The 25,153-nt window shown below is 41.2% G+C and overlaps 2 protein-coding genes across 9 annotated transcripts in view; one reads left to right on the top strand and one right to left on the bottom strand.

The window, feature by feature from the left end:
• scramb1 (scramblase 1) overlaps positions 1-25,135 on the bottom strand; it is a 115,448-nt gene extending 90,313 nt beyond the window's left edge. For 3 of the 8 annotated variants that reach the window (XM_045738520.2, XM_045738521.2, XM_045738515.2), the window contains exon 1: positions 24,915-25,135. The gene's annotated coding sequence lies outside the window, so the exon portion shown is untranslated. Of the gene's footprint in view, positions 1-1,354; positions 1,495-1,549; positions 1,780-24,914 lie in introns of those variants that run through there. The other 5 variants (XM_045738522.2, XM_045738519.2, XM_045738516.2 and 2 more) reach the window with 5 other exon arrangements.
• On the top strand, positions 1,898-12,684 carry LOC123755760 (myb/SANT-like DNA-binding domain-containing protein 4). The gene is made up of 3 exons (XM_045738523.2): positions 1,898-2,600; positions 8,035-8,104; positions 11,918-12,684. Exons 1-3 carry the CDS (start codon positions 2,066-2,068, stop codon positions 12,228-12,230), a joined length of 918 nt encoding a protein of 305 aa, XP_045594479.1. The 5' UTR covers positions 1,898-2,065; the 3' UTR covers positions 12,231-12,684.
• Positions 25,136-25,153: the final 18 nt, after the last annotated feature.

Genomic DNA, 25,153 nt, shown 5'->3' with positions numbered 1-25,153 from the left:
CATCCGCCACCTGCAAACATTGTTTGCAGCTAAAATAAATGGCACAAACCCTGGGCAGTGTTGACACAAAAGCAATTAAGTGTTAAAGGTGCAATTACAGTTCAATGTAGAAAGGCTGCTTGACTGTGTAATACTGTGCTAAACTCTACAATACTGTAAATGTATTTTCCTGTCAGTAGGTTACCAATACACAAGACTGCTGCAAACATCTAAGTCAAAATATAATATTTTTGCATTTATACATTCAAGTAAACCTAATTAACATTTACAGTACATGCCAAGAATAATCATGGCTTAAGAGTAATTTGTGGTGCAGTGGTTAACGCTGTCAGCTCACAACTGTTTGTACCCAAATTCAATTCCCAAGTATGGAGTGACCTTTGGGCAAGTTTCCCTATACCTGATGACTCTATTCATCTTGCAGTAAATATATACCCGGAGTTGGCCAAGAGTTGTGAGATGCATCCTGGGGAAGGTTAGTTATTTGCCTAGCGGAACAATGTGCCTAAACGGCCTTTTATACCTTACAATGGGAATAATATTATGTCTTAATACGTAAAAACATCCATTGTATTATTTTGTATGAGAAAAATGTGGAAAATTTTGTGATCAATTTCCCACCCCTCAAGAAAAAGGCCATTATTCAGAAATCTGGATAATTGCAAAGTTGATCCGGAATGATATGCTCCAAATTCTGAAGGTGCCACTTTACAGTATGTTAATGTAGCAGTCAGTTATAATTAAAAATTATAATATATTAATGGCACTTAAAAAAAATAATAATCGCTCTTATCCTTATGAGAAAATGGTTTTAGGACGAGTAATTTTTACAACTTGTTCCAAACCTAAACTAACATATTAACTTAACATATTCTAGCCTAGCCTTTACCTTTGCAAACAACTCATCCACAAAGTCAAAAAAAGTGGCTAGATAAAATGGGCAAATATTTGTTTTGGGCTTTTTGTGCATATGTTTGGGCATAAGTCATGTGCACAATTTTTTTTATTAATTTAACGGTTACAGCCCATTCCTGTACTAGGTAAATCCACTATGGGCTCGCCATAGCCTGTGCTACTTTGAACGTTTTGTTCAGTTGCTGAATCTAAAACAACATTAATTTAATGCTGGACTAGCTGGTTTAGTCATTCAAAATATCGACCAGTTAACCAACACTTGACAACTAGTCTCTCACGTTCTAGCATACAGAAGTAGACTGTATCTTAGTTTCTATAGCTGAGTGTAGCCTAGAGACTAATGTGGCGAGTCACTGCATCTGACAGTTGCCAGAATTGTTCTCTATACACGCAACTTATCTCACTACTACGAAACCCAATAAACACTAATTTAACACACAAATGATAATAAGGAGGGTATTGGTGTTGTAAGTGTTGGAGCAGAGGGGGGTAGAGACCACTGGAGCAGGGAAGAGCCCACTAGACCACTGCCATGGTGACCACGGACCATCTGCACCATCACCATGGATGCTCACCACCCATGTTGCCTCTCTCTTTCTTTATCTCTCTCAACCCTCTACACTTCTCTACGCACTCATTATATTTTAATTCTCTCTAGTTACGTGTGTAGTCTCCAGTGGTTAAGAGCCTGTCATGGGGGCGTATATGAAGGTGTTAGCGAGGGACATCTTGCCAAACTCGTCTGCGTATGCGCCGCCCCACTGTACACACACGCTGTCACCCACAATGTTTTTCCATATATTTTCCTTTCGTTTATCGCCTCTCAGTTTTCCAGAAGCTACCGAGAATTCAGTAAATTCGGTGTAAAGCGCATTAAACTTTACGTATGTATTTTACTAGGGAAAGTGGCGCACTAAGGCGGTGTAAAATGGTGTAATAAAGAGTAGGTGGGAGCGCAGAGTGTGTGTGCGTACATCCTGGCGCCGGACTCTCCCACGGTGGAGTAACGAGACCTTAGCGAGACAGATAACGAGAAATTTAGCAATTTGGCCTGTTATTTATCGTGTACGGAAACTTACGCACAGACCATGCTAACCTATTGCTGTATGTGTCGCCGAGGATCTAGCTCCCGGTCCCGTGGAAGTGCGATATGGAAGTGAGAAAAAGAAAAGCTCGTTTTTCCGTTCATGAAATCGACGTCCTTGTCGACGAGGTGTACAGGAATAGGGCGACGCTCTTCTCCAGACTCTGTAGCACCATCACTAACGAGAAAAAAATGGTTATTTGGCAATCCATCACTGAAAAAGTTAACGAAGTGTGCACAGTTCAACCAAGAACTGCGGATGAAGTTCGGAGAAAATGGTATTACTACCTTAGCGACAGAAAGAAAGAAGTTTCACGTCGAAATAAACTAAAGAAAACGGACTGTCACTCCCCCGATGTTATCTACAACCAGACAGACCTGAAAATCCTAGAGTTGCTGGGGGAGATTGATGGTGTAGATAGAACAGTAGAAGGGGCAGTAGAAGGCCTCATTTGTGAGGTCGATGCCGATGCTCTCCCTATACGACCTTCGTCAGCGTCCAGTTATTTTAATGAACACGAGGAGCATCAGGAGGGCTCTCGGACCTCTTCGGGAGAGGTTCTTGCATCCCGTCTGCCAGATCACCCACTCGCTACACAGGGTATGTTGACGGCTTAATCTTGTTATAGAACCTACCTAATTATCGGGTTAGATAGTTAGCTTTGCACGAAACGCTGTGTGTATTAGTGATTGACTGATACAGATTAATCCCCCCAAAAGGTGGTACGGGCATGAATAGCCCAAAAAGCCTATTAGTGACTTAATAAGCATAGTATATACTACCTTTATCTAGAAATCCAACATTCTGCTTGTAACTCATTTTGTATGTATGCACCTTTACCTAAATAAAGTATTCTTATAAATAAATAAATAAATAAATGTTTATTCAGGTAAAGTACATACAAGAGTTTTTTACAAAAATTGATAGATTTATAGATAGAGCTAGTACATACAATGCCTAAAGCCACTATTACGCAAAGCGTTTCAGGCAGACTTAATAAGCATAGTATAATTTATTATTATTATTATTATTATTATTATTATTATTATTATTATTATTATTATTATTATTATTATTATTATTATTACACAGTAATCACATTGAGAAAATCCGTAGGAACAGTGATGGGGGGTTCTAACCTATGCGGTGGGTGTTCCTCTTCTAGTGACTAGACCACGACATGAATAAGGATTGCAACCTGGAGTTCTACTGAACCCAGGATGCAATCCTTATCCATGCCGTGGTCTAGTCGCTAGAAGCGTGTGCGTGGGAACATCCACCACATCCAGGTATTCTCAGAATGTTTGGTAATATGTTTATTGTTTGTGATGTGTGTCTATGTATGTATTAGCACGTTAGCACGTTGTACTGAACGGGGTGAGAATAGCTTGAGCTACCTCATCCCTTTGTGTGTATTTTACCTCAATAAACTTATTTCAATTTCAATTTCCACCACATTGGTTCGAACCCTCATCACTGCTCCTACTAATTTTCTAATTATTATTATTATTATTATTATTATTATTATTATTATTATTATTATTATTATTATTATTATTATTATATGGCCAGTTACTGAAAGGTGTGACCGTACGTACACTTAAGAGAACGTTCATAAAGCTAACAGGCTTCCTATACCTAGCAGTGCACAGAAGTTTGGGGATGTTTCCTTTCACTTTACGCCTGTGTTCACCTAATATAGATACCAGGGAGTTAGGCAACTGTTGTGAGTTGCATTCTGCAAGGGAAGATCAGTGACTGGACTATAGTAGACCTCAATAAACCTAATAGGCTTCCTGTCCTCGACAATAGGTGTACGTAATACAGGTGCACGTAATACAGTTGTACGTAATACAGGTGCACGTAATACAAGTGTACGGAATAGAGATGTACGTAATACAGGTGTACGTAATAGAGATGTACGTAATACAGGTGTACGTAATAGAGGTGTACGTAATACAGGTGTACGTAATAGAGGTGTACATAATACAGGTGTACGTAATACAGGTGCACGTAATAGAGGTGTACGTAATACAGGTGTACGTAATAGAGGTGTACGTAATACAGGTGTACGTAATAGAGGTGTACGTAATACAGGTGTACGTAATAGAGGTGTACATAATACAGGTGTACGTAATAGAGGTGTACGTAATAGAGGTGTACGTAATACAGGTGTACGTAATACAGGTGCACGTAATAGAGGTGTACGTAATACAGGTGTACGTAATACAGGTGCACGTAATAGAGGTGTACGTAATACAGGTGTACGTAATACAGGTGCACGTAATAGAGGTGTACGTAATAGAGGTGTACATAATACAGGTGTACGTAATACAGGTGCACGTAATAGAGGTGTACGTAATACAGGTGCACGTAATAGAGGTGTACGTAATACAGGTGTACGTAATAGAGGTGTACGTAATACAGGTGTACATAATACAGGTGTACGTAATACAGGTGCACGTAATACAGGTGTACGTAATACAGGTGCACGTAATACTTGTGGGTGTAATAAAGGTGCACGTAATACATGTGTGTACAGATGTATCTTTTGTGCACGGTACTTAATATAAAATTATCTACAAGATATTTTAGCTAATTATCCTAAGTTTGCAAACTGTAGGTGGTGGGTGCAGGTGGCTGCCACCTTCCCTCCCCCCCCCCCCGCCCACTGGATGGGGGTGGTGTGGATAATTCATAATTTGCATGACAGGAAAATTAATATTGCACGTAACTGGCACAACCAATAGATTCTCACTGTGTTTATGATGTGCTCGCTTTATTTGTGTTGGCTCCCAGAGTCAACGTCCCCGCGGCCCGGTCTCTGACCAGGCCTCATTCTCAGTCTGTAACCAGCACTAGTACATTGTGGGTAGATTATAAAGATATCTTCAAGCACACGAGAATGAATAACTGCAGAACTTTAGGTATCCTCATGCTGGCAGATTTGAGTGGTCTGATAACTGGATATTCAATAACTAAATGTTGGAGAGTATGACGCAGTTTCTGTTCGTCATAGCGTTCCAACTGGTTGATACCTGGTTGATGGGGTTCTGGGAGTTCTTCTACTCCCCAAGCCCGGCCCGAGGCCAGGCTTGACTTGTGAGAGTTTGGTCCACTAGGCTGTAGCTTAGAGCGGCCCGCAGGCCCACATACCCACCACAGCCCGGTTGGTCCGGCACTCCTTGGAGGAATAAATCTAGTTTCCTCTTGAAGATGTCCACGGTTGTTCCGGCAATATTTTTTACTGGCTCGATTTAATTATATTTTTTCCTTGTACGTCAAAGGAAAATTTAGGGGCGTGTATGAAACAGGCTCACGAGAGAGAGCGTTGAATGTCTGTTGGTGGTTAGAAGTATGACTTGGTAATATGTTGTTGATTTAGGGGCGACGCCGATCGTGGGGTCGGATGCGCCCCGGCGTGTCCGTGTAGGGTTAATCACGAAGCCCGGAAAGGGTGAAACGCCAAGCCAAATCGCGAAACGAGTGACGTCAATCACTGGGAACTAATATGCCTCGCAGCAAAGAAACGCAAACAGGCAGATGATTGGGGAGACCCAGTACTCCCTCAGGGTGACAAGCACCGGCCCCGCCCCACACAGGGAACACTGGGTAACAAAACCAAAAACTCGGCCCCCAACTAAAACGCAAAAATCATCCAGTGCCCCCCCCCCCCAGCAGAGCAGAAGCCAGCCGCCCACGACGACTGAGGGCACACCAGGAGCCCACCACGACTGAGGGCACACCAGGAGCCCACGACGACTGAGGGCACACCAGGAGCCCACCACGACTGAGGGCACACCAGGAGCCCACCACGACTGAGGGCACACCAGGAGCCCACCACGACTGAGGGCACACCAGGAGCCCACCACGATGAGGGCACACCAGGAGCCCACCAAGACCCGCCAACCCCTGGCTCTCGGCCAAGCCGGCGCCGGACACCGTCACCCCGCCGGGAGAACCAGCCAGAGCACGTAAAAAAATCGACCAACAATCCCGTGACCCAAGGCGATATGCGTTGTACAAGGCGTTGTACAACCGGACCGTTGAATAAGGATGCCAAATCGCAAAACAAAAGGTGACCTGGCGGCCCCCAGGTAGAGGAGGCGTCCTTGCAGACGTCCGCTCGGCGTCAAGGTTGAACTAGGATTCATGCCACCTCTTGTGGTGGCTTAGATCAATCGAGGCGGTCACCGCTGTTAGAGACAGCAGTTCTGAGAGTACGGTGAAGGTGATTGTGCCGTCCTGGCTCCAGCTGACCTCGTGTGATCAACACTTGACCTGACTAGAGACATTTCCCACCATCAGCTTCCATGGAGCTACAGTAACTTGGTACACGTACAAATAATAATTTGTTTTATTATTATACACAGGAAGCCTGTGTATATTTATTAGGTTTGTATCGAGGCTCGTCTCTCCCCCTACCCCAGGTTAAATGACTGACCTACTCCAGGCATCCCGTCCTCACGCTAGGCTGGTTAAAGCAGCTACCGTCCTCCCCAGACGCATTCATCAATTTTAATATACTGTGTATTAAAAATTGGGTTGTTCTCATATATAAAGTAATGTTCTTATACATAAAAATTCTACGTATAGTTAGATGTAGGTTAGGTTAGGTGTTTAGGTTATGTTGGCGATTATTTCTATTTGAAGAAACCCGTCCTCGACTCAAGTCCATTACATCCAGCGGTCGACCCCACAGACGCATTCATAAATTTTAACATTCTGTTCATTCAAAACGGGAAATTTCTCAAATATAAATTAATATTATAAAATATTAGCATATTGTGCATATATAGGCATAGGTTAGGTTAGGGTTTTAGGTTCTGTTGGCGATTATTTGTATTTGTAGTACGTGGGTGAAGCATTTGTGGTTCGAACAAAATTCGTCAGTGTAGCACTTGTTCCAGAAGTGTTCGAACGTCATCAGTTGTGAGTCATGTGTAAAGAGTTTTTCATTCATAAACAGGGGGTTTGGCGGGTGCATGGAATCACTTTTGGGTCTTTGTTTGGAGGACGAGCTGTTGGTTGAGTGCTTCGCTGACGACTTTTGTTGGAACCAGCAGCCCGTCCTCCAAACAAAGATCCAAAAGTGATTCCATGCACCCGCCAAACCCCAGCTGTTTATGAATGAAAAGCGGTTTACACACGACTCACAACTGCTGACGTTCGAACATATCCGGAACAAGTGCTTCACTGACGAATTTTGTTCGAATCACAACGCTATAAATGCTTCACCCACGTACTACAAATACAAATAATCGCCAACAGAACCTAAACACCTGACCTAACCTAACCTATGCCTATATATACACAATATGCTAATATATTATAATATTAATTTATACTTGAGAAAATTCCCGTTTTGAATGAACAGCATGTTAAAATTTATGAATGCGTCTGTGGGGTTGACCGCTGGGTGTAATGGACTTGAGTCGAGGACGGGTTGTGGAACCACAACGCTGTAACTGCTTCACCCACGTACTACAAATACATATAATCGCCAACATAACCTAACCAATGCCTAAATATGCACAGTATGCTAATATATAACAATATTAATTTATATTTCAGAAAATTCTTATTTTGAATGAACAGCATGTTAAAGTTGATGAATGCGTCCTTGGGGTCGACCGCTGGATGGAATGGACTTGGTCTGAGGATAAGGTCCCAACAACGCTTGACGCATCAAGTGAAGGGTCGGCAAAATGCGGATAAAGGCTTTTTATGTTTATTAAAACAAAAAAATTAATCAGTGATTACAGGAATACATCTCACAGATCAGTAATTATTAAATAAATAACCGATTAGTTAACAGCCTAGTTTATGTAAAGTTTTTTTAACAGACTGCGGGAGTCTATCATTAAGGGGAAATGTTATTTACTAATACAAATAAATCTCTTTACTACATTGTCTGAAAAGACTTCAGAATTACTTTTATTGCTGATAATTATTGTCTTCCACGTGGTTACATGTTGTAATTGGATTGTATTATTCACAATATTTGATTTGACAGTTTTGCCTGTTGTTTCAGAGGAGCGGGAGGCGGGCGCCGCGCCACCCACCACCTCGCCGCCCACAACACCCACCATAAAGAAGGAGAGGTAATATAGCTCACTGATTGATTGATAAAGATTAAGCCACCCAAGAGGTGGCACGGGCACGAATAGCCTGTAAGTGGTGGCCCTTTTGAGCCATTACCAGTATCAAGAGCTGATACTGGAGAACTGTGGAGGTGCGACTGCACCCTGCGTGACGGGAGATGTCTCCCGTGAATATATAGCTCACTGATATACACTACCCTTCATAACCTAGCCCTTAGCCCGGTCTCCCCAGCGTTCCCAACCTCAAGAAACTGTCCTACTAATGTGCCTTATCCTAACCTACCAGAGGACCCACGAACAGAAAATGGGACATTGTTAATTATGTTAAGCTGCTACCATTTTCTAGTACAACAGCTTTTGGCTTTATTTACGTTCAAATGCGACGTGGAATTAAGCGGAGGGGTTGGAATGGTGGGAGTTGGGCACTGCTGGTGTGTCACACTACACACTCGTGTCTTTCCAGTCAAGTTAACTATATATAAGATAAGGAATGGAACTTGTCTGCACAACAGTATTATCAGATGTCATGTATCAACTGTAAGCATGTACAGTACTCGTATAACCAAGAGTCTTGGTCATAATCTTAAGCCAGTAAACAAGTTCAAGGTCAAGTATGTTTGAGACAAGAAAAAAAATACATCTCAAAGGGATAGAGTAGCTTAGACTATTTCTACCCCCCAGTGCCAGTAAACCTATAGCCTATAGCACCTATAGCACCAACCTATAACCTATAGCACTGTATCATCCTTTGCAGATGACACTAGGATTTTCATGAGAGTAGGCAACATAGAGGACACGGCAAACCTCCAATCAGATGTAGATCAGGTCTTTCTATGGGCTACAGAAAATAATATGGTATTCAACGAGGATAAGTTTCAGCTCATGCGCTACGGAAAAATTGAAAATATAAAAACAGAAACCACGTACAAAACGCAGGCAAATCATAACATAGAACGAAAAGGCAATGTAAAGGACCTGGGTGTACTCATGTCGGAAGACCTTACCTTTAAAGAACACAATAAAGTAGCCGTCACAACTGCAAGAAAAATGACAGGTTGGATAACAAGAACTTTTCACACTAGAGATGCTATACCGATGATGATACTTTTCAAAACGCTTGTGCTATCTAGAGTGGAGTACTGCTGCACAATGACAGCCCCTTTCAAAGCTGGAGAAATTGCTGACCTAGAGAGCGTGCAGAGATCCTTTACTGCTAGAATCCACTCAGTAAAACATCTAAATTACTGGGACCGACTAAAGAGCCTAAATCTGTACTCCCTTGAGCGCAGGCGGGAGAGATACATAATAATTTACACGTGGAAAATAATTGAGGGGCTGGTCCCAAACCTGCACACAGAAATAACACCACATGAGACCAGAAGACATGGCAGGATGTGCAGAATACCCCCGTTGAAAAGCAGAGGTGCAACAGGTACTCTGAGAGAGAACTCTATCAACATCAGAGGCCCGAGACTGTTCAACACGCTTCCACTACACATAAGGGGGATAACTGGCAAACCCCTCACAGTGTTCAAGAGAGAACTGGATAAGCACCTCCAAAGGATACCTGATCAACCAGGCTGTGACTCATACGTCAGGCTGCGAGCAGCCGCGTCTAACAGCCTGGTTGATCAGTCCAGCAACCAGGAGGCCTGGTCGACGACCGGGCCGCGGGGACACTAAGCCCCGGAAGCACCTCAAGGTAGCCTCAAGGTAGGTAACGTCCACGGGAGACATCTCCCGTCACGCAGGGTCCAGTCGCACCTCCACAGGTCTCCAGTATCAGCTATTGATACTGGTAATAATTCAAAAGGGCCACCACTTACGGGCTATTCATGCCCGTGCCACCTTTTGGGTGGCTTAATCTTCATCACTCAGTAAACGTCAGAGTGCTCTCCACTGTAGCTTGCAATATATCATAGAAAATCCAAGATCTATTGATCACAATTAAAGGCAGTTTAACAAGTAAGTTAATCAATTATATATATCCTATTAGATCTTCACTCATATGGGTATCATAATTCACCCTTTTTCACTTGATGTTCAATATGTCAACAATAATACACAAATGTGAGTCACCACACAAGAAGTTGAGAGCATCTACGACTGTTGCCCCTCAGAATAACACAACACCTAAGTTGTAATCACAATATACGTCACCTTACAAGTTCACTCACCAAATTCTCTGAGACTAAGTTGGTAGAGAAAGGGGGGGGGGGAGGTTAGTAGGGTAGACTTGACCCCCCACCTGGCCTGGGACAGGTCTAGTCTGGCTGCCGCCCTCTCCACAAGCGATCTGTCTATCGCTGTCCTGCTCAATCCTACAAAATACAGGGAAGCCACAGAAGCCAATGAGTCACAAAGACGCCAGAAAGAACCTTCTCAGCGTTAGAGCTGTCAATAAGTGCAGGAGGTTAGACGCACGAGTCCTTCAAGCTAATTACATTCAAAGTTTTCAATGTAAATGTGCAACCCGTTCTCCTAATATGATAGTACTTTGTAACTGTGGACCATCGTACAAATATCGAGATGGTGGACAAATAGAAAGTAGATTTTGATACTATTCTCATTTTAGAGTACCCCTAAAAAAACTAAAAAATAAATACTAAATATTCCTAGGCCTAGTATAGCACATATATGTACTATATTAGGCCTCAGATATCGTGTATTAGGCCTAGGATGATTAGGTTAGGTGTCATTAGCAACATAAATAGAAACACTTTTCCGATTTGTCCAAATTCCATAATGCAGAAGTCTACTTTCTACCGGTCCATCACGACCATATTTGTACGGTCGACCACTGTACTTCCACTTCAGGAGGACGGGTTGCAATATTATAGAAGCGTTTGAGACATGAGTCATTGTTTTAAGCAGTGATGTGGTGGAGGCTGACTCCATACACAGTTTCAAGTGTAGATGTGATAGAGCTCAATAGGCTTCAGAATTTGTACGCCAGTTGATTAACAGTTGAGAGGTGGGACCAAAGAGCTAAAGCTCATCCTCCGCAAGCACTATTAGGTGAGTACACACACTCAGGGTCCTGCGGCCGAGTGGTTTGTTTTCGCGGTTCACAATCCAGGAATCTGTGTTCGATTCCCAGGCGAGACAGAAACAATTATAGCAGAACTTCTTTCACATTATGCCTCTGTTCACCAAGCAGTAAACAGGAACCTGAAAGCTAGACAGTTGTTGTGGGCTGCAACCTGGGAAGGTGCGTGTGTGCTTGTGAATGGAAAATACATAGATAAGATAGGTAATATATGTCAGGAATGAGTACATTAGGCAGCACAAATATTGTGTAGGAACATTGTCAGTGACAGTAGGCGTGAGCCCAGTGAAGCCCAACTTCTCCAGTCAAGGTGAAGCAGCGGCTTCAGGAACGCTGCCAACAGCAAGAGGAGGAGGAGAGTGTTGGTGGTGCCAGGCCACACCGTCACTTGAGATAAGATTGTATGGCCAACACCCACCACCCAGATCCCTTTTATCTCCGGACACTATCCTGCACCTCACACAAAGGTTTAATGCCCGTCTGCAGGTTGACCCACCACTGATGTGGTGAGTCTGACACCACACCGGGGACACTACACCGGTGTCCCACCACCGGTGTGGTGGGACACCGGTGTTATGGGGACACTGGGCTGGTTGAGTGCATTTCATCATAGTTATAATTTTTTACATATTTCGTTGATGAACAGATGAACAATCCCACACCTGGATCAAACCGTCCCGATCCTTCACTCACGAGTAACCCCCCAAATATCCCTACGAGCTCTGTGAAATAATATTAGTGAAAATATCTTTTCTTCCCTACAGCGTGTACTTCAACCACGACACCTTCAGCCCCACCATCACCATCGGGGAGGCGGCGGACACCAGAGCGAAGCAGACCAGCACGAAGCGAACGCGGACGGCCGGCGAGGACAGCGACCTGGAGGACCGTGAGGACCAAGAGTTCCTGCAGCTGGAGAAGCGTCGGGTCTACCTGCAGGAGTGCCAACTGCGACTGCTCCATGATATCTACAAGCAGATGCAGACCGACTCAGAGAGGAACCATGCCTTCCAGCAGGCCTTCTTGGATATCGAGAGGCAGAGATTAGAGCTAGAGAAGGCTGCCAGTCATAAGTAATGTTTTTGCATTGTAACATACACTTTCAAAATCCTAAACACTTGCAGCAAACCGCCGACAGATCAAAGGCTTGGTAATTATAATCACCAATGTTAAAACAAACACTTGACTCACGTTATATAAAGAGTGAGCTAGTTTTTCTTGGTATCCAGGAGTTCAGGAGAAAGCTGACTGTTGTATTTGAAAAGAATCTATTTTACTTCCAAAGATAATTGTTTGTACGAGCCATGAGCGCCTCCTGCTTGCCCCGCCTCCGCTCTTGGGACAAACTCTTCATAGTGCCTTCCTGAGACTCACACATTTGTGTTTCATACGATACTTTCAACATATATATGTACATGCATGTTTTAAATATGGGGGTTTTCTCACTTTTTCATATATAGTACATAAAACATAGAACTATATCTTTTTGGATACTGTATTATATTTAAGACAAAATAAAGTAAATAATATTGTGTTGGTGGTTTGTTGTGACTCAGTACCTTAATGAGATGTTCACCCATGTAGTGGGGACAATCAGAAAGGAACTGCAGCCTAGAAGGAGAACTGAGAGCAGCAAATGAGGAGATAAAGAGCCTCAAAGATAATCCTGCGGAACTCGGTACCAGACAACAACCTTCCTGCCAGAAGCTGGGAATATATCAGTGGAAGGGACTTGTACAGTACATGTCACATTTGCAGTAATGTTGAGAAAGAGCCCAGAAGCCATGTCAACAGTGAAGAAAGTAGCCATGAGAGCAGCCACCTCACAGGAAGCACCAAGGTGCACTAGTCAACTGCTGGAAAGGAAAAGAGGAGTACTTACCTATCAGTGTCTATGAGGGAGTGAGGTCTAGTTCTTTATGCCCCGCCTACTAACCATGTGCTTGCTGCATTTCAACTTAAATACTCTTTCAAATTCTTTGTTGAATCTGGCATTAAAGCTGTGGATGGAGGTGGCTTCCACAACTTCCTCTTTTAGAGCATTCCACTTGTTAACTACCCTATACATGGTATGAGTACTTTCTTATGTTGTTTCCGTTCACTTCTACTTACAGCTTCCACCTGTGTCCTCTTGTCCTGCTTTCTCTCTATCTGAAGAGGTTATCCTTGTCCATCTTATCTATTCTCCCTCAGTATCTTGTAAGTTGTGATCATAGTAGCTTAGCAACCCAAGAGATGAGTGATACACTCCCACCTTTCTCCCCATAGAAACCCCTCCTCACACCAAGCCCTACCTGCCCCCATTCAAATGTGCACCCTGCCACCCCCCCCAACAAAATACCCTCCATGTCCCTCCTTCCCCTGCCCCCCACCATTACTCCAGAACCTTCCAAGGATGGTGCCTTAACCTTGGAAGGCACAATTTGTCACCCAACGGAATTTCCTACACCAGTGGAATGTCCATCAAGGGTGGAGAGGCAACCCGTTCTCGCAAATTTAATAAGTCAATATTGACTTATTAGTTGCGTGCATAGGTGACATACTAAACATAATAGTTTCCCTTGAAAAGCCTCCAGTATACATATACTGGAGGCTTTACGGAAGTCACTTCTGGGGTGTGAGTTTTCATTTGCATATAGTCCTGGGGACCATTCAGGCTTGTTCGCATATATATATATATATATATATATATATATATATATATATATATATATATATATATATATATATATATATATATATATATGTCGTACCTAATAGCCAGAACGCACTTCTCAGCCTACTATTCAAGGTCCGATTTGCCTAATAAGCCAAGTTTTCATGAATTAATGTTTTTTCGTCTACCTAACCTACCTAACCTAACCTAACCTAGCTTTTTTTTGGCTACCTAACCTAACCTTAACTATAAATATAGGTTAGGTTAGGTTAGGTAGGGTTGGTTAGGTTCGGTCATATATCTACGTTAATTTTAACTCCAATAAAAAAAATTGACCTCATACATAGAGAAAAGGGTTGCTTTATCATTTCATAAGAAAAAAATTATAGTAAATATTTTAATTCAGGAAAACTTGGCTTATTAGGCAAATCGGGCCTTGAATAGTAGGCTGAGAAGTGAGTTCTGGCTACTAGGTACGACATATATATATATATATATATATATATATATATATATATATATATATATATATATATATATATATATATATATATATATATATATATATATATATGTCGTACCTAGTAGCCAGAACGCACTTCTCAGCCTACTATGCAAGGCCCAATTTGCCTAATAAGCCAAGTTTTCATGAATTAATGGCTTTTCGTCTACCTAACCTAACCTAACGTTTTCGGCTACCTAACCTAACCTAACCTATAAAGATAGGTTAGGTTAGGTTAGGTAGGGTTGGTTAGGTTCGGTCATATATCTACGTTAATTTTAACTCCAATAAAAAAAAATTGACCTCATGCATAATGAAATTGGTAGCTTTATCATGTCATATGAAAAAAATTAGAGAAAATATATTAATTCAGGAAAACTTGGCTTATTAGGCAAATCGGGCCTTGCATAGTAGGCTGAGAAGTGCGTTCTGGCTATTAGGTACGACATATATATATATATATATATATATATATATATATATATATATATATATATATATATATATATATATATATATATATATATATAATGTATATGTATAATATATATGACACTAGGATAATATATTTTTCCTAATGTCACCTGCAAAGGATGATAAGGTACTATTGTTTGAGTCCTTGTCTATGTCCGATATGAGAGTGAGAGAAAGTACTGGAGCAAGCACAGTACCCTGGGGGGGGACTGAGGTTTTCATGCTGGATGATGCGGCTTTTACTGTGTTGACTATTACACTTTGGCTTCTATTCGTTAGGAAATTGTAGATCCATCGTCTTATTTTTCCAGTATTTCCTTTTGAACGCAATTTGTTAACAATAACACCATGGTCACATTTGTTGAAAGCTTTTGCAAGATTTGTATATATCAGTATTTTCCTTTGCTTCCACGGCATGTAAGGCCACGTCAGTCTGGCAGCTGTGAGAGGCAGGAGCGTCCTGTTCTGAACCCGTGTTGTCCAGGGTTATGTAGACACTATGACTCAATGTGTTTTGTGATCTTCTTAGCACTCCTTCAGTGTTTTATGATGTGTGATGTTAGTGCTATCGGTCTAACAATTGTTGTCCCTTCTTTATGGAGTGAAGATTATGTATAGTAACATGTAAAGATGGTTACTAATGATGGTTGTGAGTAGTTACGATGATGGATGGTCGTTTGTAGTGAAAGGGATATAATGATAATGGTTATGTAGTGAAGATGGCTACGGTGATGAAGATAGTGTGTAGTAACGATGTGGTCTCCGTCACCCGAGCGACGCCGGGCTCTAGTATGTAGGTAAAGCCCCAGAGAAACATATGTTACTTTGATACTTAAAATCAAAGACTAATGTAACAAGACAATTTTGTTCAACAGAAAGATAATCTGAACACGAAATATATCCTTATTATGTGGCGTGTACCGACAATGGCAGGCAGTGACGGTACGAAGCGTCGACTTCCTTTAATGTTTACCAACATGTTTTCCCAGTTCATGTGGCCCATAACGACAGTAAAATCTAAATGACTATTTGCAAGACATTTATGTGTTTTCTCTTCCTTCGACAGCCTTCGTGACAGCCCTCTTTCCCCCCCCCCCCCCCCGACAGACCGAGGCCTACCCTCACACCGCGTGTGGACCCATCATTATGTGTGCCCATAAAGCAACACACATAAACAGGCAGCCATGGTTCATCGTTGGTCGAATACTTCAGTGTGAATTATGTGATCGTCGTTAATTTCGACCCTTCTGGTCTAGCACAAGACATCTTAAGGGCGGAAGACTTAACGTATTAAGTCTGGCTAAACTGCGTTGTTTACGGAGCGATAGTGCGAGAGCTAAGTCATCATTACACCAAGTGTTTAATTATATATACTCATTGACTCTCTAGCTGGCGAACTTGACACCTCTCGCTGTCAGTTTGTGTTACTCAACGACACACTTCAGTTCCGTGTTGGGGAAGCTATTCACCACTACAACTCACAAGGTAGTTCTCTTTTCTCTTTGTTTCTTGATGCTTACGTAGCTTTTGACAAACTTGAATACATCAAACTTTTTAGATAATTGCTTAACAGAAAAGAATGTCTTGTTATCGCTGTAGTTCTCTTTAACTTACAGCATTCGTTTTATATTGATCCCAACTTAAAATTACTAGGCAGGGAGATTCCTGTACAGTATTCTGAAAAGGATCTGGGACATGGTATTTCCTCAAAGAGCCCACTTGCCAATTTTTCTGATGCTATTAGAGACCTAAAAGTTAGAACAGATGTCTTTATGAGTTAATTCGGTCATAATAATTCGATACCGGGTCGAAAGTCAGTTATATAACCGTCAATATCTAAGTCTGTATGAATGTGAACTATGGGATAAGCTTATTGTGAATGGAAATAAGCTTTTGACACAGCTAAAAGGAAACGCATCTTGAGCAACTAGCCTAGTTTTTTTTAGCATAAAATGAAATTTACTAACATGGCGCAAAGGGTTATTTGAACAACAGAACCGCCTCAGTCATACACATGAGAGCAAAACGTAGCTCTAATATGCTTCCTAATGCGTTGGGCTGACCTCAGGGCGGGGTGCTCAGCCCCACTCTTTTGAATGTGTTCAAAGACTTGAAGCTGACGCGCCTACAATTAGGCTGCCGTCTCATACACAGAGGATATCTGTATTTCTGCAAGTAGCAGTAACCAATTACACGCTCTCCTTGACACAATTACCACTAAAAGTATTGAATGTGGTCTTATGGTTCCCATAGACAAAAATATTAAGAACTATAGGCTATGTCATAAAAATAAAACCACCAATCTTTGCTTTTAAAACAAATAATTAAAATATAGAAAACTGTAGCCAATACAAATATCGATGCGTAAGTATCAATAGTAAAATCATACAAATGAATTACTTAAGGACAAATACAAATCTGATTAGCTGAAACACTCACTGGTATTAAGGTTAAATATACCAATACTCTTCTAGAAAATATGTATTACATCACTAGTCGACTTAAACTTCCACGGTATCAGGCAAATGCTAAGTCCATTATGAAAATCTTCGTGCTTCCACATGACCGAGTCAACATGAGGTAAGAATAAAGCTTCCCTCCATATAAGAAAGACATGCAACCCAGCACGACCATCTGTACTGAGAACATGAGAGTCGGTATAGCCAACACTGCTTAAGACAAATTATAGTGGTGTCAATAGGCCGTCAAGGACTACCACAGCGCCAGCACCCAAGCTATGGGCCACTGGCTCATTAAAAGTATTGCTAACATCATATTCAATATCTTCTACTGGTGCAATGTATTTACTGATGCTATTCAAGTGTAATCTGTGAGAAGATAAACACTATGGTTCTCTTGATGGTCGTGCTCACTTGGCAGCTGATCTTACTCAGCAACGTTTATATCCTCAGCAGCACCAGATGTACCAGGACGCCTATTTAAGACTAAACGGTCGGCTAAGCTCAGCACACAGAGGTAATATATATATTACTAGCTACAGATATCCTGAAGAATGCTTGAGTAATTTCCAGCGACACAGACACCTAATTCGATCATCAAACTTTTAAAAAGTCAACTTGCAAGAGTTTTATAAACGCCCTTGTATGGGTAGTGTCTCACATAGGTATTATCCATCATGATAAGACAAGCTAGCTGAAGCTGCATGTGACACATAAAAGCTAACTAGACTTGGGTATCTTAATATCTGATGTTAATCCTACACTACTTTAGAAAAAAGATTTGACATAACAATTCTTGATACTCAAAGACTCAAAGTGCAGACACCACAAAATAATGTAACAGTATCTGCTAAAATTAGGCATAAATATCGTTACTCGTAACAGGTAGCTTCAGGAAACTTATCTCAATTATCAATGATTTTAGATACAATAGCATGATATGATTGGCGTTTTGTAACCATTTAATTCACCCAAGAATATTATTAGGATTTCATCATAGTCTACCTGAAGTTTACTATCCAAGTAAGGTTATCTTGAGAGTAAGTATAAATATATTATAGTACTATAAGTATATTAAAGTATAGTATAGTATAGTAAGTATAGTATAGTAAGCACAGTATAGTAGAGATGATGGCCTCCAGTATAGTATAGTAAGCACAGTATAGTAGAGATGATGGCCTCCAGTATAGTATAGTAAGCACAGTATAGTAGAGAAGATGGCCTCCAGTATAGTATAGTAAGCACAGTATAGTAGAGATGATGGCCTCCAGTGTAAGGTAAACAATCCGGCGAGATAAAGAGATATATTACCTGGACATCAAGCTATCATTTGACCTTCATTCTCTAACCTCTCATATAGATTTGTACAGTAGCATCGTGCTGTTTACCTAAGCTTGTTAATACAACAAATAATTCAGGAGTCCTGTTAAATTATATACATATTTGCTAACATATGTTAAATGCTGAGGAACAAACAATACATTGTCTTCAATATAACTAAATTACTAAACATGAGGAAGGAACTGAATATTTAATGTGTAAGTGATCGTATCACTGAAATTAATGCTTTCATTGGTATCAAGATGCTTAGGCTAACCCAGCCTAACCCCTGCACTGAAGCCCTCCAAGCCTTCTTCCTTGAAGATCAGCATCCCTCCAAATGTATTACCGTAACTGCCACTGTGCTCAGAATGTATAACTTTCATCACCCCTACCAAGAGAGACAACAACAACAATATTTTCCTGCCCCATGGGAGATCACTCCTTTCCAAATTACTGTCCCCCCTTTCCCACCCAAGAAACTGATTAAAGAACAAGCCTTGCTTCGACAAGAAGCAAAGTACAAGGCCTTAAGCCAAATTGATGCTTTAGTCAGAGAGCGCTGCCTTTCCCAGATTATTTACACTGATGGATCCTTGCGTCAGTCCCATGGTGCAGCTGGAAGTGCAGTTGTTGTGACAGGGAGAGATGGTTCCTTCTCCCATGAGTGTGGAGCGCGTCTCAGTAACTGAGCCTCCACTCTTCAAACAGATTGGTTGCCATAATCTTTGCACTCGAGCGCGTATATGAATCCAAAGTTGACTCGCTAATTGTAAGTGACTCCTTGTCATCCTTGACTGCCCTCAGCTCCCCAAGGCATAACGGTGACGTGCTTATCTCTGAAGCTAGACACAGATATAGTGAAATAATCAATGATGGAGTCAGAGTTTGTCTCCTGTGGATTCCTTCCCATATTGGTCTCCGAATGCAAGATAGAACTGATGAGTTAGCCAAGACTTTTTGCTCGTAAAGAGGGAATTGATTACCAACTTGGACTGCCTTTGAGCAGCCTGAGGGCAGCAATATCCCAGGAACATCACCTAAATTTCGGAGACTTGAGGCAAAGTGAAATTCACACCAGTTACTCCATCTATCATCATTCTATTATGCAGGAAGAACCGCACGTCTATGGGTCATCCAATAATATTAACAGACTTCTAGATGTTACCACTGCTAGGCTTAGGCTCGGCTACAAGTACCTCTGGGAGTTTGTAACATCTGCTGATGTAGATTTGACTAAATATATACTCGAATGGACGCCTTAATCCACTTGACCATCACGACCGGACAAAAACTGATGGGAGCCAAGGCTATTTACCCCATCAGCCCGCCGGCACTCTGATGGTAATCTTGGGCATAGCATTTTATCAAATCACCTCATTCTTTGGGACACACGTGAGGAACACAAATGCGAACAAGCCTGAATGGTCTCCAGGACTATATCCCGCCAAACACACACCGAAACTACGACGTTGGTACAACGTTCGAACAAGTTTTAACACCTCCTAACCAGTTATAACAACCAATATTAGCAAGTTGTAACAACGCTCTAATACGTCATAAACACGTTAAGCCAAGATGTAACAACTTTATTACAAGTTGTAACAAGCGGAAAATAAAGACAGTTTCGGTTTGTGTTTCCAGGGTTGCAACTGAAAACTCACACCCCAGAAGTGACTCGAACCCATACTGCCAGGAGCAACGCAACTGGTATGTACAGGACGCCTTAATCCACTTGACCATCACGACCGGACAATGCCCAAGATTACCATCAGAGTGCCGGCGGGCTGATGGGCTAAATAGCCTCGGCTACCATCAGTTTTTGTCCGGTCGTGATGGTCAAGTGGATTAAGGCGTCCTGTACATACCAATTGCGTTGCTCCTGGCAGTATGGGTTCGAGTCACTTCTGGGGTGTGAGTTTTCAGTTGCAATAACATTGATAATTTTGTAACTAGCGTCAAAAATTTTTTATTTGCTTAGCTAAACGAACTAGAGGGTTCAGTTCCCGAACCGATTATGTGCCTCTGTAATCCTTTACACCACCGCCCACGGGATGGGGATGGGGTGCATAATTAAGAAAGGAAATTGAAAATTGTCTTCAATAGAGGAATACGCTGCACGCCTCACCACTACCACACTAACAATACAGGAATAAGCTGCACGCCTCACCACTACCACACTAACAAAAGTTTATATTTCACAATAAAACTTTTCTGTTATTGTTTACATAGTGACCTCGCACTGACGTCATCAGGCACACGGTCAATACTGCTGGTATTCCATAAGGTTTATGCGATCAACACCACCATGTGCGTTGCTGGCTCAATGTTCCTTACCTTGCGTTGGTTCCCGGGGGTCAAGGTCCCCGCGGCCCGGTCTCTCACCACGCCTCCTTGAAAAGTACATTTCTTATCTACGAATTCTCCAGTCTCATGTTTCAAATTAATAAATGCTTTGAGTGTTTTGGTGTTTCGTCAAGGTGTGAGTGTGTGACAAGGACGAGACTTATATCTGAACGTCTAATTCTTATTTGATTGATCTAATCTTTACAAGTGTGTTTTTTTTTATCCTATATTATTATTATTAAGAGATGGGAGAAGCACAAAGAAACAGCCAGGACGAGGGGAATGGTAGAGCGCATGAGACTGTGAGGCGACTGTGTGGAGTAAAGAGATAGGCAGCACACAATGTAACTCACAGATCTGTCTATATGAAACTGTTGGTAACAGACCGGCGAGAACACTGTCTCGAGTTTAGTTATTCATTAATTATAACCATCACAGTTGTACGATACCGTCATCAAAATTGGTTAGTTTTTATGTCAACTAATCAAACTAGTCAAAGTTACTACGTCCAAGAGACAAGCACGTGATCAGTGACGTCACAGAGGACCCTTATAAACCCATGGTGCAACCAACACCGCCGCTCTACTACACATATTCACCTAATACAGTTTTCCTGGTAGCGCGCCTCCCACCCATGTTTTTAGTGGTGTGTGGCCGTGAGGGAGCACCACGACGCGCCAATCAGGAAACATTGTATTATAACAGGGTGAGAATACCTTGACCTATCTCATCCCTTTGTGTGCATTTATGCCACAATAACCTTATTTCAATTTCAATTTCATTGTGTTAGTTCATGTGGATTGTCTGTAGGTTAGTACTCTGCTCTCGTAACATCAAGACAATTGACTCAAAGTTTATAGTTATAAATTATTTATTACAATAAACGGTACTATAGAGCAGTAGCCAGCGCAGTCGATCACAACCAAGAGGTCACTGGCTTGATTTCTGCGGCTGGACGTAAACGTTTGGGCACGTTCCATTTTACTAATACGTCTTGGAGATAGGCAGTTCCCATCTGGGCAGCGGGCAGTTGTCCTGGGAACCTTCTCTTACTAACTGCTGCAATATATAGAATTAGCCTAACGTGGATAATACAACTGTTGTTACATATAGTATTATCCCATGGTAGATAATACAACCGTTGATACAGATAGTATTAACATAATGTAGATAATAGAACTGTTGATACATATGGTATTAGCCTAATGTGGATAATACAAATGCTGCAACAGATAGTATTAGCCTACTGTAGATAATACAACTTGCTACATATAGTATTAGCCTAATGTAGATAATACAGCTTGCTACATATAGTATTAGCCTACTGTAGATAATACAGCTTGCTACATATAGTATTAGCCTACTGTAGATAATACAGCTTGCTACATATAGTATTAGCCTAATGGAGACAATTCAACTGTTGCTACTGTTACGGTAATCTCTTGCTTAGGCAAGGAGATCCTGCCTATTCCTTTACCGCCTATTCAAAAACATATCTGCATACTCAAGTATACGAAATCAACAACAACACTACGTGCTCAGAAGCTTGTGTCTTCAGGCTTCAACTCCACTCGCTGGTCGACCAGCTGAACCCCTTGTTTAAGACTGCCGGCGATAGTTACCTGAACATCAGCGCCATCTACACTAGTAAGCCAACGAGTACTTATCAACTGGGTGCCAAGTCATGTGGGAATAATTGGAAATGACATTGCAGACGAAGCTGCAAAACTTGCAACTAAGAGAAGAAATGTAGACATTTACATACCAGAGTCTATCACAGATTAAGAAAGTAATTAGAAACAGAGCAATGCAAAAGATGTATAGTGACCACAACACAGCAGATGCAACATCAGGATCTGCGAGTTGGTACAAGAATTCAACCAACTACGAACCACTTTCTATGATGGAATTCAACCAACTACGAACCACTTTGTTTGATGAAAGGGAGCAGTAGAACAACAGAAGTGCACTTACATCGCATCAGGCTTGGATACCCATGTGCATGGGAAATAGGCTTACAGGTTCCGGAAGATGAGAGGAAATGTCAACATTGTAGAGAAATGCCCGACAGACCACTGGAACATTATCTAACACAGTGCACAGTTACAAACCCATTAAGATTTAAACTTAGATTCAACAGAGCAGAAGTTGTTAAACACATAAGACAAAATCTTACTGAAGCGACCATACGAGTCATAAATACTCATACTCCGCCCAAGTAAAACAGAAACAAGCAACACTTAGTGGGCCAGCCAGAGGCTTAGGGCCCACGCAGGAATATCCCTGCAAAAAAAAAAAAAATCTACACTAGGCCTGGCCACATATATAAGCAGCTCACCACCGGCCAGACATCTATACAGAACACTGAAAAGATTTACTGAACAAAAAATTGTACCACTTACTGGCTATTCATGCCAGTGCCACCTTTTGGGTGGCTTATCTTTATCAATTAATCAATCGGCCAGACATCATAATACACTTCATGCTCTCAGCAGTAACATCTACTGTAGCCTTCCCAGAAACCGTAGATGCGTACAGCTTATTGTATATTGTGTTTTGTACCTTTGGTCATTAACGTAACTGTCACATGTTTGTTTATCTTTCTTTTGCAATTTATATTGTGGTAATGCCAAGTAGAATATGGGAATTGTTTTATTTGGTGTTGAAGTCATTTTTGTTATATTAAATATTTAAAGTTTTTCATTCTTTGGACTTTACCCGCAGCTCTCATACCGTAAAGAGGTCAGAAGCAGTTTTGTTTACTTTGTTTTACTTTTTTTTTATTTAATGTAATTGGCATAACACCAGCCAGAATAGCCACTGATATATTCTTTCACTTTTACGTCACACTACAGATAATATTAGCCTAATGTTGACAAAACCACACATCTTCTGATGAGATCGACGACGTTTCGGTCTCTCCTGGACCATTATCAAGTCGTATGTCCAGGGTGGACCGAAACGTCGTGTTTCTCCAACCCGTTCTCGCAATTTCGTATGGTCAATATTGACTTATTAAATACGTGCACATGTGACAAACTAAACATACTAGTTTACCTTGAAAAGCTTCATAGAAAACACCGACCTTACCTAACCTTCTTAGTATGTTAAGATAAGCATCTTATTGCTTCGTAATTACAATTATTACTTAACCTATTATAGGTATAGGTTATAGCTTAACCTATTATAGGTATAGGTTAAGTAATAATTGTAATTACGAAGCAATAAGATGCTTATCTTAACATACTAAGAAGGTTAGGTAAGGTCGGTGTTTTCTATGAAGCTTTTCAAGGTAAACTAGTATGTTTAGTATGTCACATATGCACGTATTTAATAAGTCAATATTGACTGTAAGAAAGTGCGAGAACGGGTTGGTTTCTCCGTCTTGGGATGTGTCGTTTGGTTATCATATTTTCAGCCCCGTTATTGTGACTCATCATCTGCATAGTCTAATGTTGGTAAATACAACTGTTGTTACAGATAGTACTACTACTTGCATTATCACTTCTATTACTAATAATAGTAAAGAATACATTCATACGAACCATTCAGCTCAAATGGTATGATTTGTTGAACCTAAATTAGTTTACACAGGTTGTGGCTAATGAGCGCAGATGCGATGACGCTTGTCCATCTGTTTACGGGTTTTTCCTAATGCAAGTATTTTCCTCAAATGTTTTATCGTAATAATAAGTTTTTAAGACGTTAGCTTTTTGGCTGTGATCGTTCAACTTTCTGTTTGCAAGATTCAATGCAAATACTTAATATGAAAAGTTTTTCCTAACAAACTACACCTATTTTCTTATAAAAAAGAAAACTATATTAAAATGCAAACGCTGAAGTAAATCGTTATCTGTTTGGGTAAGTTATTTTACATTTTCATTAGTTTACAGTAAATAGGCTGCAATTAACTGATGGGTACAGCGTGACAGGTAGCAGAGCGTATCTGTTCTTAAGACATTTATATATATTAGTTAATAATCATATAAACTTGCATGACTTACCAAGTTTTAGAAGAAACAGCCTCCAGCAACACCGAGGTAGAACTTAATCCTCAAATGTTCTTGATCCAGTCTGAGTAGCAGTCTTATTCCAATGGTTAAACTTAAGGACGATAAAATAATATTGGTTCAGTATCACACAGAAAACTTGACGATACAAAAAGTTCGACGAGAGCGAGTCACCTCCTCCTCCCAGCGCGGGTCCACAGGCACTGGCAGCCGCCTCAGTGTTGGGGTGTATG

Source organism: Procambarus clarkii, chromosome 43, assembly GCF_040958095.1.
Source record: "Procambarus clarkii isolate CNS0578487 chromosome 43, FALCON_Pclarkii_2.0, whole genome shotgun sequence".
Classification (NCBI taxonomy): Eukaryota; Metazoa; Arthropoda; class Malacostraca; order Decapoda; family Cambaridae; genus Procambarus; species Procambarus clarkii.
The sequence above is the reverse complement of the archived record's forward strand: the minus strand, read 5'-3'. Positions and strand labels throughout refer to the sequence as shown.

What these genes read in the sequence shown, in the direction of transcription:
- LOC123755760 (XM_045738523.2), top strand. Translation starts at nt 2,066, where the DNA reads ATGGAAGTGAGAAAAAGAAAAGCTCGTTTTTCCGTTCATGAAATCGAC. An exon ending in TCACCCACTCGCTACACAGG is followed by an intron (nt 2,601 to 8,034) that starts GTATGTTGACGG and finishes CTGTTGTTTCAG; the next exon opens with AGGAGCGGGAGGCGGGCGCC. An exon ending in CCCACCATAAAGAAGGAGAG is followed by an intron (nt 8,105 to 11,917) that starts GTAATATAGCTC and finishes TCTTCCCTACAG; the next exon opens with CGTGTACTTCAACCACGACA.